This window comes from Elaeis guineensis, chromosome 13 (genome assembly GCF_000442705.2).
Source record: "Elaeis guineensis isolate ETL-2024a chromosome 13, EG11, whole genome shotgun sequence".
NCBI classification, from domain to species: Eukaryota; Viridiplantae; Streptophyta; class Magnoliopsida; order Arecales; family Arecaceae; genus Elaeis; species Elaeis guineensis.
This window is the reverse complement of record NC_026005.2, coordinates 2167441-2184654: the sequence shown is the minus strand read 5'-3', so window position 1 is coordinate 2184654 and position 17214 is coordinate 2167441. Positions and strand designations below refer to the sequence as shown.

The 17214-nt window shown below is 34.9% G+C and overlaps 1 protein-coding gene across 2 annotated transcripts in view; it reads right to left on the bottom strand.

Annotated features, from left to right (window-relative positions):
- Positions 1-2140: 2140 nt before the first annotated feature.
- LOC105060936 (uncharacterized) overlaps positions 2141-17214 on the bottom strand; it is a 58186-nt gene continuing 43112 nt past the window's right edge. Inside the window, exons 13-18 of one of the 2 annotated variants that reach the window (XM_073247548.1) lie at positions 15740-15859; positions 13417-13545; positions 7889-7966; positions 4723-4809; positions 2604-2690; positions 2141-2493 (exon numbers count right to left, since the gene is read on the bottom strand). In XM_073247548.1, coding sequence (XP_073103649.1) covers positions 2443-2493; positions 2604-2690; positions 4723-4809; positions 7889-7966; positions 13417-13545; positions 15740-15859 — 552 coding nt within the window. In that variant the 3' untranslated portion in view covers positions 2141-2442. Of the gene's footprint in view, positions 2494-2603; positions 2691-4722; positions 4810-7888; positions 7967-9325; positions 9532-13416; positions 13546-15739; positions 15860-17214 lie in introns of those variants that run through there. The other variant, XR_012136271.1, reaches the window with a different exon arrangement.

Below are 17214 nucleotides of genomic sequence, written 5' to 3'. Positions count from 1 at the left end.
CTCTCACTTCACTCAATTTAAATCTCTCTAAAAAAATTTAAAAAAATATATAGAAAAATTATGAAAGTAGGACTTAAATCTTTCTTTTATTGATGATCTAAAATCAAGATATATGGTTTCTATTTATAATGTGAGATTCTATCTCACATAATTTGGATCGGATTCCTCATACTAATTTTAATAGGACTTTCTTTCCTAAAATAAGTATGACTAACAGAAATAAATTTTTAAAAAATTAAAAGCCTTCAAAAGATAAATTTCAACTTCTATATCAATTTTGCCTTCTATTATGCTATTTAATTTTTCTCAATTTTGCCTTCTATTATGCTATTTAATTTTTCTCAGATTCGAAAATATGCTTGATCAACCTTATTCGAAAAGAAAATTTCAATTTGATCAAACCATTTTAGGCTTTAAATGATGGAATTTGAGCTTGATTGCTAGACTGCCACTAAAGGATAGGACATTGCTTCATAAATCTCAAAAAATTATCTAATTTTTTAAAAAAATTATCATACTTGGATGTAATATAATTAAATTATTTTTTTTCATAAGTTTGACTTATAACTTAATTTCCTTCATTGCTGGATCTTATCCATTCGTACATATGGTGGTCAAAGTGGTTCATTGAATCTGATGATCCTCTTAAATCAGAAAAAGATGGTCATCTTTTTTTTAAATTGAAATAATGCTCTGTCATCCTTTAAAATAGTATTGTTTTAGTTGAAAGAAAAAGAAAATATATTGAAGCCTTCTCGTGGGACTACCCAGCATAGTTATTAAGCTCGGACAAAACTAGCTAATCAAACTAGAAAACCACTGAACTAGCTTAATTTTATAAATGACCTAAAATTGCAATCGATGGGGTAAAAATTGGATTAAATTGGAAAGTTGTCAAAAACACTGAAAGATTTTCAAAAATGGGTTGCAAAGCTAATAGATAGAACCAATTTTAATTAGTAAAATAGTACAAAAATATTTAAAGATAAATTTGGACCTCTAACGTCCAAAATGGTCACAAATCCCTCAACCCCCATAACAAAATTTATTATAATAACTTTTTTAATGATTTATTAAACTTATAATTTGCTTTAAAAAGAACTGGATTGTCAAATCTTCTAATAACGAATTCTTTTCAATCAATTATTTTTCTTTTAGCTAGGAAAAAAAGTATAGACTTTTTTTTTTTTAATTAGGAGAGTCCTACCTTGCTCGCCAATTTTATTCAGAATAAAAGTTCAGATTACAGACTATCAATTTACAGAGTGAGAGAGACACAAAAATAGGAAGATATACATTAAGATCCAAAATAAAGCAGTTGAGACATCCACTGTAAAAATTCTGAAGCAGCCTTTCCAGCATGGGGAAGGAGAAGGAAAGAAGAGAAGGGGAGACTCACAAGAAAGTATCAGTAAATTTACCATTTATATATACTTCATGTTATTCTTTTGGATATTTTTAATAATTTGCTTTTTAGATAACCAGAATTTCAATAAATCTTACATATTTTCCTACATCATACATACCATATCTTACAATTTTTTTAAGAGACGATTCATAATATTTTCTATTTATGTTGCACTAAAAAGAGTAGTTTAGAATGTAGATCTGCATAATCTATATATTAATATTTTAAGTAAATTATTTTTTTCGATGTTTTGTATATTTTTATAATACAACTCATTTTCCATACTTTTAAAATTTTATTAATATATTTGGGTTGTGAATTTGACCAATTAAACCAGCAACCGAACCTGTACCTTCATTGGTTTAGGTTTAGTAACTATGACATTCTTCATACTTCTTCAATAAGAACGAATATTTTTTTATAGTACAACATGATTTTTATATTTTTATTGTTAATTAATATATTTTATTTATAAATACAGTCCAACTAATGACCTGGCACTCGGACCAGTGATCTGATAACCTTTACCTAAGCTGGGTTGGTCTCCGCTCCAGGTTTAATAACTATAACATCCGGCGAGTAGCTTCTCCATCTGCGCCTCTCGCTCACGTGTGCACATGTTTGTCAGTCCTTAGTGGTGCCTCTGGAATTAGTCCATTAATTCCTTGCATAATCTAAGTTCCAAAGATGGGCCACCGAAACTAAATAACAAAATCTGAATGCCAACTGATATTGGTTAAAGAAAATACTCTCGCTTTATTGCTCCTTTTTTTTTTTTAGTCACATTATTGCTCTATTTTTACCACCTGACATCTTACAGTTGTTTGTTGCTCATTCACATTGAGCTCTTATTCCAACACTACTTCCAAAGACCCTGTAGCAATTAATTTCTTACCTTGATAGACCGTTTCCAGCGCAAGGTTTTCCTGAAATATTTTGATCAACATGGAGAACAAGTCTGTAAATATTCGAGGAGACACCAAACAATATTGATGCTGCTTCCTTAACATTAGACATATTATAATGCTCATCACTTATAGCTTTGCTGATTTCTGATTGAATGCTGGATCAACGCACACAACAACCTGCAATTTGTGTTTTCTCCAAATTAGGAAATAATTATTCTACTGATACTTGAGAAAGAGTAAACTTAAAAGATGAAAAAGGGAATGTAGATTCTTATAAGTTGAATTACCTTGCCAAGGCTTTCACCAGAATGGAGATACTCTACTGCATCTGCTACAGAATCAAGACCCAAAAATTTCTTGGGATCCACTGCAACCTGCAGAATGCAATTTATTTAAAACAAGCAATTTGATCTGCGAGGAGCTATGATATGCATCTCTTCTGGATATCATTGATATTAGCCAAATGTACACCTAGAATGTAGGTGTTGTGCGGTGTCATGTTTTAGCTGGATAAAAATTGTTCCCAACACTTGGTTGTTAAATTCAGCAGTTAACTCTGGTGTTTCTTTTGGGGGCTCATAAGAGGCTACTTGTTTGTTTGCCCTTTACATTGGAAATTCATGAAACGGAAAGATAAACATTGCAAAAAACAAAATGAGCTTAAGTTGGACAGATCTGTCCTCAATCCTCCAGGATCACAATATGAACAACTATGCTTCTCTCTCTCTCTCTCTCTCCCTCTCGTGCTCACCTGCCCATCCCCCCCCCCCCCCCTCCTCTTCTCCCTCTCTCTCTCATCTAGTTCTTTTCTCAGGTCCATCATTTTTAAAAGTTGGCCCCCATCATCACAATCTGTCATACATACGTATACGTACACATGCATGTGCGCGTGCACACACACATACCTCTCTCTCTCTCTCTCTCTCTTGTGTGCTTGCCTGGCCATCCCTCCCCGCCTCCCCCTTCTCCCTCTCTCATCTAGTTCTTTTCTCAGGTCCATCATTTTTAAAATTTGGTCCCCACGGTCACAGTCATTCATTCATTCATACAAGTTCAACAATACATCTCAAAATTCATGTCATATAGGTGTGATAATATGCTCATTTGCAATTTTTTTCGCAAAAGCAAACTATGATTACTATGTTTTGCAGCCATTGTACCTCTAAGAACCAAACTTCTCTTCATCGGAGGAGAATAAAAAAGTAAAAAAGCCCAAATCTCACGTTTCTCCTTTTTGTATCATTTATTTGGGATGGCAAATACGATATGAATTAGAAAACATTCTCATGTTAAATCTTTCTTCATGCAATTTGGATATATAAAATTGGAAATTAGCAATCTTTATTTGCTGTTAGGTTAACGAGTTATTCCTTTTTCTTTAGTTAAAACATGTTTAAAAGAACCAAAAAAAAAGGATCATGCTTTAGTTTTTGGACCTTTGCCGAGTACTTCTAAATAACATCTTGTAGTTTAAATTGCATGTTCTATATATATTCATGCTTGTAGCATATGGTTTGAACTTTGAAAAGTATTAGATGCATTTTTTAGGTGTCCTATTTTTGAAAAATAACTGAGAAACGCCTGAGACAGTTCCCAGATATTACAGGGATGAGAGAGAGGGAGGGCCTTCATGTTCATTCTTTTTAATAATTTTTAAACTTTTCACTGATGAACATGATGGATGATTAACTTTATAGTTCATGATGTAAATGCTATTGTACGGGCCTTGGAGTATGGAATATGGACTATGTTATTGTGTTATGAATATACTTTATGATTGCCATTTGACGTGTGTGTGAGGTGTTGTAATATCTCTGATTATTTGCTGTATCATCAATCCATGTCATGTCATATCGATAATTCTTACCCATGTCCATACTTTGTTGCCATAATTTTTCAAAGTCTATATCTCACCCACTTGAAACCTCGAAGATTCAAAAATTTTGAATAAAGACTAAATTAGAGGAATCAAAAACAGGTAAATTTTTTCTACCCAAAAAAAAAAAGGTAAATTTTATTGAAAGCTTATAAACTAGACCCCCACCCAACGTGCAGCTAAAAAAAATCAATATCGTAACGCACACAAAGAAATATAAGAATTGCCAGAGTCAGATATTAAAAGAACTCATGGTCCAATTAAAAAAACAAAGTATAGATGTAAAAATGTGAACACAGCCATTTGTATATTCAGTAAAAATACAAGTGGAGAAATATGTTGCTCCAAGAACTAAATCCTATTTCTATTTGACAAGGTTTTTCTAAGTTGCTAGCAATATATTTATGAGTAGGAGGACTCTCTTGAGTCACTACACCTTTACTGGCTGATATCAGCTGGTTGGCCAAAATCATTGCCCGAGTGAGAACCAATTCTTGATCATATTATGATCACAGGATTCTAGAGAGTACCTTAAGTTTTCCTGAGGAGTAGAGATCAAAGAGCCTGTCGAGATGTTCTTGCCACAAATGAGCATATTGAACCAGGAAAAAGCCAGCCTGTCACAATAACAGCCCACAAATGAGACTTAACAAAAAGGATTTGTTTAAAAAAGAAAACATTAATTGAATGTAATAAATTATTAAGGCAGTCATCTTAACCAAGACACTATGCTAATGTATCGTGTAAGGCAAGTGCAGAAATATCCTCTAGTTGTGCAAGCAACTTCAGGACTGTCAGCTTTTAAACTTGATAGTTCTCTTCATGGCAACCTAACAGATAAAAGTAGTCCAGCTCCAAGATGATTTGATCATCTTCTCATCATGGATTCAGTATAGGAGTTGTGATGAGGAAGTGCAATGTTACAACAACAATTATGATAGTGCTTATTTAGCAAAGCCATATACTTGATTTGATGGAATAACCTAACAAAAGTTAAGTCTATAAAAGTAAGTTCAGTAGATAGTTCATGGGAAGAGCCTGAAATACATGCCTCGATGCACAGCCCAACAGTCAAACATTACAAAAGCCAGCAATTAAATGAACCTGAGGCTCCATAAGAGTGCAAAATAAGACAGATCCTAATACACCAGGAGATCCTAAGAGATGTAGAAGAGAAAAATAAAGTAAAGATGCCAAAAGAAGGCATCGGAAACCCGAAAGTTTGGAAAAAGATAAAGATCATAAACAGTCCCGGCTTGCTATAAACTAGATATGGAAACACATTCCTCCTTTTCCTTAATTGCTATAAGGAAGCCCTCATGTGATCTACAAAATCAATTATGGCCACAACGCATAAAAAAATTGATGGCTGGAAGAAGTCAGACCAGACTACCTTGAGCTGACATGGTTGGATATGCTTATAACATCAAGTTTAGGCCTTCAACCTTGGAAAATGATTTTAATCATTAATTTGAGGCCATGGCATTTGACAATCAGTAACATAAACTCTTCAACTGTTGCGATATATTAGAAGTTCATAGAAAAAACTAGAAACAACAAGCAAACTAGGATCTGGAGGTTTTCTGATCCACTCAGAATATTAAAAAAGAACAATCTACTCAAACTTATTTATAATATCATTTGAGAAAAAATAATACTCCAATCCCTAGTCATAAGTCCCTGACATGAATCATGTACAAAATGTGTCTTGCAATTTTCTTTATTTTTTGAAATCCAGTGCAAAAAATATTCCTCATATTATTTGTGTCAAGTTAACAAGTATTTATGAAATATTTCAATTCCTTAAACTCCCTTCTAGTTTTCTGTACAGTTTACTAGTCCTCCGTTAAAGATCTATTCTTGTGAAAACAAGGGTGGTAAATTTTTTTTCCAATCTGCATAACCAAACAGGCCTACCCAGGCCACATCTGGATACCCTTGTTTGAGAACTGGGTCCAAAAATCGAAACAAACCCTCATGTTTGGGTCTGCAGATGTCTGAAATTTATTTATTTATTTATTTTTAATACTATAGGGCTCAAAATTCATTCTTGGTTAGGTCCAGGTTAACCAAATTAAAACAAGAAAATTTGAAATCCTTTTGTGTGCTAATTCACTATATATGTTAAATTTAATCAAATCGAATAAGGTCTATGCTCACCAGATCAACACTAAATCAATCTGGAATCTGTTTGTTCTATATTTACAGTGTCCATTATTGAACTTAAAGTTCAGTTATATTAGGTCAGATTCAATGTTGACTGATATAAAATATATAAAATTGGTTTGGTTTCATATATATCTTTCCGATATACATGAACTCATGTATGGGTTAGATAGAAAGCCATAACTTAGGCTATTGTCTGACCCAGAAGCAGTTCTAGCTACCCTAATGCATACTTATCCCTGCAATCTATGTAAACTCCAAGTCTTTTCTCATCAAATATGGGTTTCATCCATAGAGCGTAAGCTAAGAAGGCTCCCTGGAAGGATTGAGCAGATTTTATGACTGACGGCCAACTCTTTATAACACAAATCCCAAAAAAAGTAAAAAAAAAAGTTTAAATGACATACTCCATGTCTCTCTAAGAATTTTGTTAAATGCATCTATATATGCATTACAAAAATCAAAACATCTTATGTATGTTGTAAAAGATAATACATTTAGACAAAAGAGGCACAATGCCGTATATGCTCAAATCAATATTTTAAATATCAACCATAAATGTAGAAATCCCAATACATATGTTTTATTAAAAGATATTAGAAATTATTAGTTATTAGCCCACCTGATTAGTTTGATAGAGTTATTTGATATTAGAACAGTTCATAATACATGGTTTTCTTTATGCAACACATTCATTATACATAGAAATCTGTAGGGATGGCTTCGATGTTCCAACCGTATGACTAAGTCATGACTTGTTGCCAAAACACGTACTGACACATCCAAATCAATGATCCACGGTTCATCATTTACATTGTCCAAGTATGGACTACCTATGGAGACTTCTCCAATGCATGTAATGGTTATTATTCGACTGACCTTACAAATATTAAACTAATGATGTGACTGGATTCATGGTTAGAGAATATCAAACATGCTCTTCCAAATTGTAGTTCGGCATTGTCACCATATGTGATAACACACTCTTCCAAAATGCCTACTTTACCAAAATTTTCTCCCCCATAATATTGCCCATGCTAACATTACCTTCTATGCAATAAATTGAAAGATGGATTCATCTAAGCTTTTTCAAACTTTTATTCTGATACAGATGGAAGTTGCTATCACAAACTTAAAAAGGAACCTCTGTAACATTTGATCACCAAAACAGAAGGATTATCCAACCATTGATACTATCAACAAAAGAATTCAAGTGCCAGTACTTGCGCCACTAGAATTGGGCATGGCACGATAGAGTGCTGTACTGGCCCATGCTGAAGCAGCATGGGTTGATATGGGCCAACAGGGGTTGATGCACCAATATGCAGGATATCACGGCACATGCATGCCCAGTGCGGGCAACAGTCAGGCAGAGCATGACAAGGTCCGCATGGACCAGCAAGGAGCGACACTTCAATCGTTGGTCAACAATATATAGTTGCAAGGTCCAGCACTAAAGCATGAAGAGATGACATTATAACACATCCATAATTGATCAAGTTGTGTATGAAAGTTCAGAATAGGACATACCACTGTTTGGCTTTTTGCAAGAATCTTTTCACAAAGCCCAGTATATGGCAATGGTTTCCATCCACGTTCTCCTTGATACTGAAAAACCAATGAGTTGACTAATGATAAAGCTAAATGAAAGAATATATATAAGAATAAATTACAATCTCCTAATTGATCATGCATTACTAGAAATGTTTTAGTTGAATGAATGCTCCATGGTAACAAGAAAGGAACGGTAAATATTTCAAGCAAAAATTCGAGTTTGTAGAGCAAGTTCTGTTATGCATGCCATAGAAGCAATTTAGTGGTGGTGGAAGAATAGCCTTGGAACACATAAAGGTAGGAATAGCCTTAACTATTTGATTGAATAGCTTTTGAAGCAAACGGGATGCTAGTGTATCCAGTATCAACTAATGCTTATTTTATCTTGAATTTTGAGCAATACAGCATGAACAAGATCAAAAAAGAAACCCACACAAGCACAAAATTTTTATCTGTCAGTAATAAAATGAAAAGATAACGGTAAAAGTTGCTTAGAAATTCTAGAATTGTCACGCAAGAATAATGTCTTCCATAAGGCAGATTCCATGCAATAATAATGAAAATCCTCCTCCATATCATGAAAATCCTGCCTTCCTTGACCATCATACCCTCTATCAAACTCATACCAATCATATGCGGGTCATAAAGGTGCAACAGGTGCACGACGTGTGCCTTAAGGTCCGTACGAAATCCTTCCCATGGAGTGTGCTCAACAACTGGCATCCTATGGTGGTTGCCATAACTGCTGGTCTAGGATGATTTCTAGCCAACATGCTCTGAATCCACTGGATTTTACCTTAGGTCATGCTCATGCTCAGGCTCTTGCTCACACCAAGGATGGTGCTTGTGCTAATGCTCGTGGTAATTCTTGCTTTCAAGACACAAGGCTGTACAAAACCTTCTCCTCTCTCAGTGGTCCCATCTGCTTTGGGACTAGAAATGATCTCCAAAAATTCTAAACAACCATTGACATTCATGAACTCATGAACTAATTGATCCTGTCAGACTTGCATGGCATCTGGCCGTTGGCAAATTTTCCATAACATGCCTCTATTTGTCTATCAGTCATACATCCCCTATAAGGTGTCCTGCAATGTGTGACCATGATCCAAACCTAGGCTTTGATACCAAAATATAATGTACAACAACCCTAGAAGACCTAATAACTAATGCCACATAAATAGGATAAATGCTAACCCAAACTTATGCAAACCTAAATGCTATGGATGTAAGTATTTGAAAATACAATGCCATGCGACACTAAATGACAATCTAAAATTAAAATTAAGAAACTAGGCTTAGGATTCAAATTATAATTTATTCTAATGCAAAGATGATGCTTGATATAGATGCTAAATGCTACTTGCTGAAATTAGATTTGGACAACAGCTATTCACAATTAAAGCATTTCACCTTGCAACAAAGTATTAAACGTTAACCAAATTCTTTGAAGGATACAAAGCAATGGAACTTCGTTCCCTAGATGAACAAACTGCAGTGGCTGCTCAAATCCAGTTTGTTCCCATTTCTTGCTCATAGATCATGTAGGACAGATACAGGACCTTTCCAGTTATAGCAGGAAATGCCACACTCCATAGACTGTTAGCAATGCTGATTTCCTGCAAGGTTTTCCAGAACCAAGGAAAGAGGGATGACAGCTCTGTAGAAGTTGCAGATCTAATTGGATTCAAGCAGATTAGGTTTTAGACAGATTAAAGCCACAAATAGGTGTGTAGATTTATCAAAGTGATTATTATGGAAGACTGGCAACAAGGGTAGAAGGATGTTTGCTTTGGCACAAATGAAGAAAAAAAATAGAAAATAGAAACACAGCAAGGAGATATTATAGAAAAGGAAGAAGAAGAGAAAACAAACCAATCTCACACCAGTCCAATAGGGAATCATTCCCTAGGGCCTCATAACCATATTCCACACCTCACATGCATAAAAAAGAGAGGGAGAATGTTGATTTCTTAATGAAAAATTCTGCACATAATGCATAAAAGCTCAAATAAAGAAGCCTTAGAAGGCACAATGCTGTAGCATTATTGTTCACACTCGTTCCATACACAGTAACTTGCCCCTTATTTAATTCCTAAAATGCCCTCTTGTCTCTTCAATAGCACATGTGACTTGAGTAGTCACTTAAATTAACAAAAAGTGGACTAAAACAGAAAATTAATTTTAAAAAATAAGTGACATTAAGACCTGATACTCGATAAACTCCAATAATACACAATCATATACATGAAACACCCATCAAGGTGCCAGGTCATCCTAGTTTATCCAGAGGCTCAGATGTTTCTTTGCTTGCCTTTTGTAGACTCAAAATTTATTGCAATCCCCATCACTGGCCAATCAGTCAGAAATTTGTCATTCACTCAACATTTCATGTCCCATCCACTAGTGCACAAGGGAAACAAAATAGGAAGAAATAAAAATAATAAGTGACAATAAGACTAGTCAAACTAATACAGCAGCACCGCGCAAACTTTTAGCTAGCACAAGTAGACATAACCAGATTTAACCCAAAACTCAAGATTTCCCAGAAAACCACAGATAATAACTGAGAGTTGCAGCTTCCCATGTCTATCATGCAAATAGAACATTGGCATAGGCTGGACTCATGCTTTGAAATACAGCAACAGAGAGACTGAGAGATGCAACAGGGTTGACTCCTTAAAAAGCAAGATCCCAATGCTTGAATGTTGAAACCCTCCAGCTAGGTGAAGCTCCATCACTTTTTGGAAGCTTTCCTAGAAAAACCAAGCAAAAAAAGACAGCTAAAACAGAGACCAGCTCCCCTTCCATAGGTGAAAAGGTAGCTTCTACGAGAAGCTAACATGAAGTCAAAATTTTCACTTAACTCCCCTCTAACAACAAATAATCACAAAGCACCCCAAATTTACACCTCAAATTTTGGTCCTATCTCAAGAGATGGACTGGCACTCAAAAGTACTCAAAATATGGCAACTGAACCTGATCAATACCAGCACCCAAAATAACAAAACTACCCCTGATCACAAACTGAATTTCTGGGCACCCAGAGTACTAATTACACCAAAATATCTTGCCAAGCTAAAAAGAGCTCAATTCCGCCCAAGCATTTGCCTTGAAAGCCCAACACATTTCTTCATCTAGCTTCGTGAAGTCTTCTTCACTAAGTGATGTCCATGAGTGGCATGTTTTTCAACTTAACTAAGAATCTGATAAGTGTGACTCTGAGCGTTGACTACACATATCTTCCACTCTATTTCTTCTTTCTTTCCTGAAATAAGCTGGTTCTTGTCACCATTCTGATAGTCTCCAAAATCTTTCCTAAGGAATTCAGAATACCATGTAACTCAGTATAGAGGATCGCCTAAAACAGTCAAATCAAATCTTAATGATTTCATATAGAGAATCACCTACAACAATCAAAAATCAGACCTTAATTATTACATGACTTGTCAAACCCAACATATACCTTAGACAGGACTCTTTCGCACCAATTTCACTTAAAATAGTAATCTGAAACCAACTCTAAAAAATGCCAAAGAAAAACATTCAAAAATACATAAAAAATTTTGTCCTCATTCGCTTTAACTGTGGAAGATCGCATCCATGCGATATCTTGAATGGTGCCCACACACATTCTTCACTGTTGGATCTCTACAAATTGATGATGGAGTCTCACAAGCAATCGTGAAATCAAAACACTGGATGACAACTCTGGTGCATCGTAATCCGCTGTTTGAAGGCTTCCAATCAGCTAGTGCACACTATAACATGAGGAACCATGGAAACTGGCAAAGAACGGGTCATTATAGCAATGATCTGAATATTAATCACTGTGTAAGAACTAATTTTGCTTTCAACAATCAAAATTTCTGGATGCTCCTTTGATGGCACCATAGTTTGATAAACTTGTTGAAAATCCCCTTGTAGCTTGATAGGATCGCTGTTGAGTTATTCTTCCATCAAATCATTATTTGTTTGATCTTCGCATAACAAATCCTCAGTTTTTGGCTCTTCTTGCAGCTGAACATGGGCTTGTGTTGGAAAATCTGCTTCGGAACCTCTAAATGATTAGAAGCTATAGAAAATGAAATCAATCAATGTGATGCACGACACCTTTGGGCTTTTACAGGTCCTTGCCACCAATCCTTTGTTGTCACAAGATCATTTTTGGTAGATATCATATCATAATGCATCCGCCCAAACATCTCTTTCTCATATTTGATATGTTGATGAAAGGCACCAAACCGGAAACTAACTCTTTGTTTGTTAACATGATGATGAGCAAGAGAACAAGGATGCAAAGAAGATCAAGAGAAAGAAAGGAAGAAAGAATAGGACCCTTTGCTCCAATACCAAATTGATGTAGGACAAACTAATGATTGCCTACATATGCATGGATGGTACCATGGATGAGTTTATTCCAGGTTTCCGGAGATACAGTAGAAAGGGAAATTTGGCTCTTATGGTCAAATAAACTTTTCCTGCATTTCAGTGACACAGAAGGATAGGAGGAACAATACTTTAACAATTTTTAGGCTAGATAAGAACTTTCACAGTTGACCTATAAGAGAAAATCAGCAAACAGTACATGCAATCTTTTTAAACAGGAAACAGATGATATATGGGATTGTTGAAGATGAAATTAAAGAAAGAACTGACATTAGCTTAGGAGAGTAAGCGACAATAGAATAGAGAAGAAGAAGAAGAGAAAAAGGGACAAGAGGAGCCCAACCTGGTCAATCAGAAATCTGTCATTTATTCAATAATTTTACCTAGGTCAGCCATCAAGCCTTTTTATAGATTTTATATAGCTTGATTTTCAAGTAAACTATGACACTTAATGACTCAGAAACAAATCTCCAGAATTTTTCATAAAAAAAGAAAAATTATGAATACCACATAACCCGATATAGAAAGACACCTAAAACATTCAAAAATCAAATCCTAATGATTTCATAACTTATCTAACCAAATATATACCTGAGATAGGATGTTTTTGCACCGATTTCACTTAAAATAGGGCTTCTAAAACCAACTCCATAGATCCACACAAAACTATATTTTTTGTCCTTTATCAACCTGTGCCCATGACACAAATCCTTCAAGAGGAGATTCTGAATCTAGCTACACCATGTAAGAAGAGAGATAACATGTTGACCAAGCTTTTCGGATGTTCTATACAGCGAACAACAGTTTATTGGCTCCATGCAGGGAACAGAATTCATTCTTCAAACTGAAGAATTTAGTGCTTCTTTTGCTTGTTTTGCATCATATTTAACTGATTATTTGCTCACCTAGATTTATATTACCATAGCAAAATTGAGTACAAAGTGAAAGATCAGTCCTTATTCAATCATTGCTTCCAGGATGTCCATAATAAGTACCATGTCAGTTAAATTACACAATAAAAATAAACTATGACAAGTAGCATGATGATAACCCCATCAAAGCAACAATTTTAGAATCCACAGAAATTAAGAAACTAAAAAAGTATAGAAAACTACCTGAGAGATCATTCCAATTATAATAAGTCGTCCATAAACTGTTAGAGCATTTAAGCATAGATCAAACATGTCTCCACCAACAGATTCATATATGATATCAACACCTTTTGGAAATTCTTTCTTCAGCACCTGAAGCAGATGAATGTTCCAGTCATCACTGTTATTACAAACAATAAAATGGGGTTGTGGGAAGCAAAATTTCAATAGCATGATGTTAATAATTTTCATGAGCAAAGCTACTTTCAGATTAGAACTTAGGAGAACACTCATATAGTCATATTAACCACCTAACGAGAAATTTACAAATTACAAAAGGCGTACTTTGTTTTTGTGATGCAGGTGACATATAGTAAACATATGAAAAATAAAAACTGAAAAAACATGTTGTAAGGGTTCCTTTTGGTGAAAAAAAGCATTGCCTTGTTATGCAGTATGTTCCAGAGTTCATCAATGACAGAATCAAGAACTACAGAAGATGAATTTTTATACTTATAAATTATAATAACATAGAATGTGTGTGAAGGTAGTGAAAGAGTTGCAACTGTGGAAATCAAATTTTAGAGAAGTAGAACTCGGAAAAATCCGGTCCTTAATTATCCACCACTATGTTTCAACTGTTATAAGTTAACAGGAGGATGTGACACTCCTACAATTTTCAATGTATTTGATGATGAAAGGAAGGATCAATAGAGCATGGCTACCAGTAAAAATGTTCTGTGATGAAGATCACTTTGTTAAACAAAATTATCAATGGCTTAAAATAAATCATCAACAACTTTGCTCCAGCAGATAGAAATTGGTTAAGGAGTTGGACCATACAGCATATATCTTAATAAGTGGATTTGACAGTTCGAATGTTCATACTAATTATTGAAAAAGGGTGATAATTGACCAAGGCAAATGCATGGGAAACTTTCACATGAATTGTAAAGTGAAAAAGAAAAATATATCACTTTAACAAATAGTTATATGAAACTACTCACTTTTCTTCCTTCTGAACACATGGAACTAAGAGTGTAGAAGAAAACTTTCTTCTTTATTACTGGTTGTGGAAAATTCCTTCATGGTTTCCTATATTATCTAATACTTGAACATGCAGTCAAAGTTAACATGTAATCAACCAGAACGCTTCACAGAATGTTGCCTTTGAAAAAAAAAAAGAAAAAAAGAAAAGAAAATTTTGCTATCAGCTCTCCATAACCTATTAACAGCTACATATATATGACCATTTTATAGCCCTAGAAACAAGCTTATGGTAAATTTCTCTAGAAAGAAAAAGAAACTAGCTAGCATTAATCATGCCTATGATTATGTTTCTATTTTAGATTCATTCTTTTTGTTATCATATGTTTCATCCATGAAAAGCCTTCGCCTTTTGTATCTTAAAAATGGTTTCAACTTTCAAGTGTCAGCCGTGCCAGTCTGTGCTGGCTGCCACATATCGTGCTGTGTTAGTGCTGGAACCTAGAATAGGTTGGCATGACACCTACTCAACTCTTGTTTTAAAACTTTTTAGATAGAGCATACTGCTATCCTGTTTCAGGATGCTCGTGATCTTCAAATGTATAATAATATATTTTAAATTTAAGAATGCACGTTAACATCCATTTCACAGAAAATACTGGGAATACCATGTTAAGCAACCTTAAAAGACACATTACTGTCAACAGCCTATGAGATTACGACATCATCCATACAATTTAGAAGGCAGTAAAGTATGTTTAAAAATTCCAAATTACAATATAAAGAAATATATAGCAATGAATCAGATGTGCCGTTGCTATATGCACCACAAATCACCGAGACAAGTGCATCCCTATTAAGTATGTTACTAAGTTAATGTTAAACAGCATAACAAACAATTTTGAAAAATCAGATGAATAAATTAGATGCCTTTTAATGGTGTCAGTACAAGAACAGATGATGCCAATGAGTAATGACATTAGCATAACTGATGATAAGTAACATGTTTCAAATCAATCATTCTACATTAACACCCTTGAATGGGCCTGTGCTTGATTAATAACATCTATATGAAACAGGGCTCATGTTACATGAAAATGAAAAATGAAGTTAAAGATATTGATACCAGTGAACAATCTTATAGTAAGCCTTAGATATTTTCAGATGCCCCCATTGGAGGGTATAACACATTAAAACCGTAACTCTACCAGCAGAAAGAAGGACCAAACCTTCCCATAAAACAATGAAAATTCAATTAATTATTGATCTTCAATTGAAAATTATAACTATTCATGAACATATTGTAGGAAATGAAACAAAAGAAGACAGAAGAATAACTTCTAAGATGTAAGAGACGTACAGCTTTTATATTTTCCCTCTTATAATCTATAACACAATCAACCCCTAAAGACCTCAAAAGTGCAGCTTTTTTTTCACCTCCACATGTTGCAACCACCTTGTTTCCTGCCAATTTTGCAAGCTAACACAGCACATTGAAGATAATTTAGGAACCATAAAGTCACATAAAACTGGCATGCGAGCTAAGCTATTCTAACACATTTCAAACAAATATACAAAATTCCTATCTGTACAGAATAGTTCTCCATTAAGCTTCCAACACCCATTTTACTTTTTACACTGCCAGAATAATATAAAAATGTTTCATCAATTATATATATTAGAAAAGACATTGAATATATGTAATAATTGAACTTCTCAAAACATTTTTGAAAGGAAAACAGAATAAATTCTGAAATATAAAATGGAAAAGCCAAGGTTCGCTGTATCCGTACTGAAGCGCGGACCGGTTGGTTGGCAGTACAATTCGGTGGCCCCTGTATCATTCCATACGGGCTCAAACCAACACTGCAGGGTGGAGGGAGAAGGAAAGAGAGAGAGGGGGGGTGAGGAAAGCAGAGGGAGAGGAAGAGAGGGCCTCTAGAGGCCCATCAAGGCCACCGTAGGGCCTTGTGCCTACTGGAAGGCCGATGAGGCATGGGGGAGGGAAAGGAAAGAGTGAAAAGAGAGGGAAGGAGAGGGCAGAGAAAAGAGAGGAAGAAAGAGCCTTCGAAGGCCCGCTGACACCGCTGGAGGGCCAAAGGTGGCCGATCAAAACAAGGGCAGAAGCCCTGGTTTCTCGTTCCTTTTTTTTTTGGGGGGAGGGGGGGGTGGCGGTGGGTGGGGAGGGGGAAAGACTACACAGATAAACGAAATAAACAGTAGTACTTTCTGCAATAAATATGATCACAGAATTTATCTTGATTTAGATAGAATTGAATAATGCGATCAAATCAAAATACCATCTAAAAATGGATAAAAACATTGGACGGTTCAAATCCAAAACAGAAACATTTTGCTTCCATATTTTATGCCTGCATTACAAACAAAAGCCAAACGCACCTTTAAATTATCTTTCCCCTTTTTCCCTCAGAAACATTTCGATGCAAAGTTCCTCTTGATTCAAATAACAGACAAAGTGTTGGAACAATTAAGGACAGCCTGAACTTTTATTAATGCTGATTTGGATGTAGAATACCACTATCCTTTAAAGAAGTTATTAACGAAAGATAAACACAATAGATTGCTAAATTGTAGGATAAAATTAATTTGCCTGAAGCATTTTTCACAAGAACAAGCACATAATTCAAATCATGAAATTGCTCCTAAACTCATCTAAGTCAAATAAAAATTGTCATCGTAATCGTAAAAGTTTTGGCATTAATGCACATGCTTTAGTTAGGATATGGTACTGTAGCAGCTGTCATATTCATGTGAGTGAACATCTTACCAATTAGAAATTTTAATCATGAGAATTGATCATTCTCTCCAGCTCTG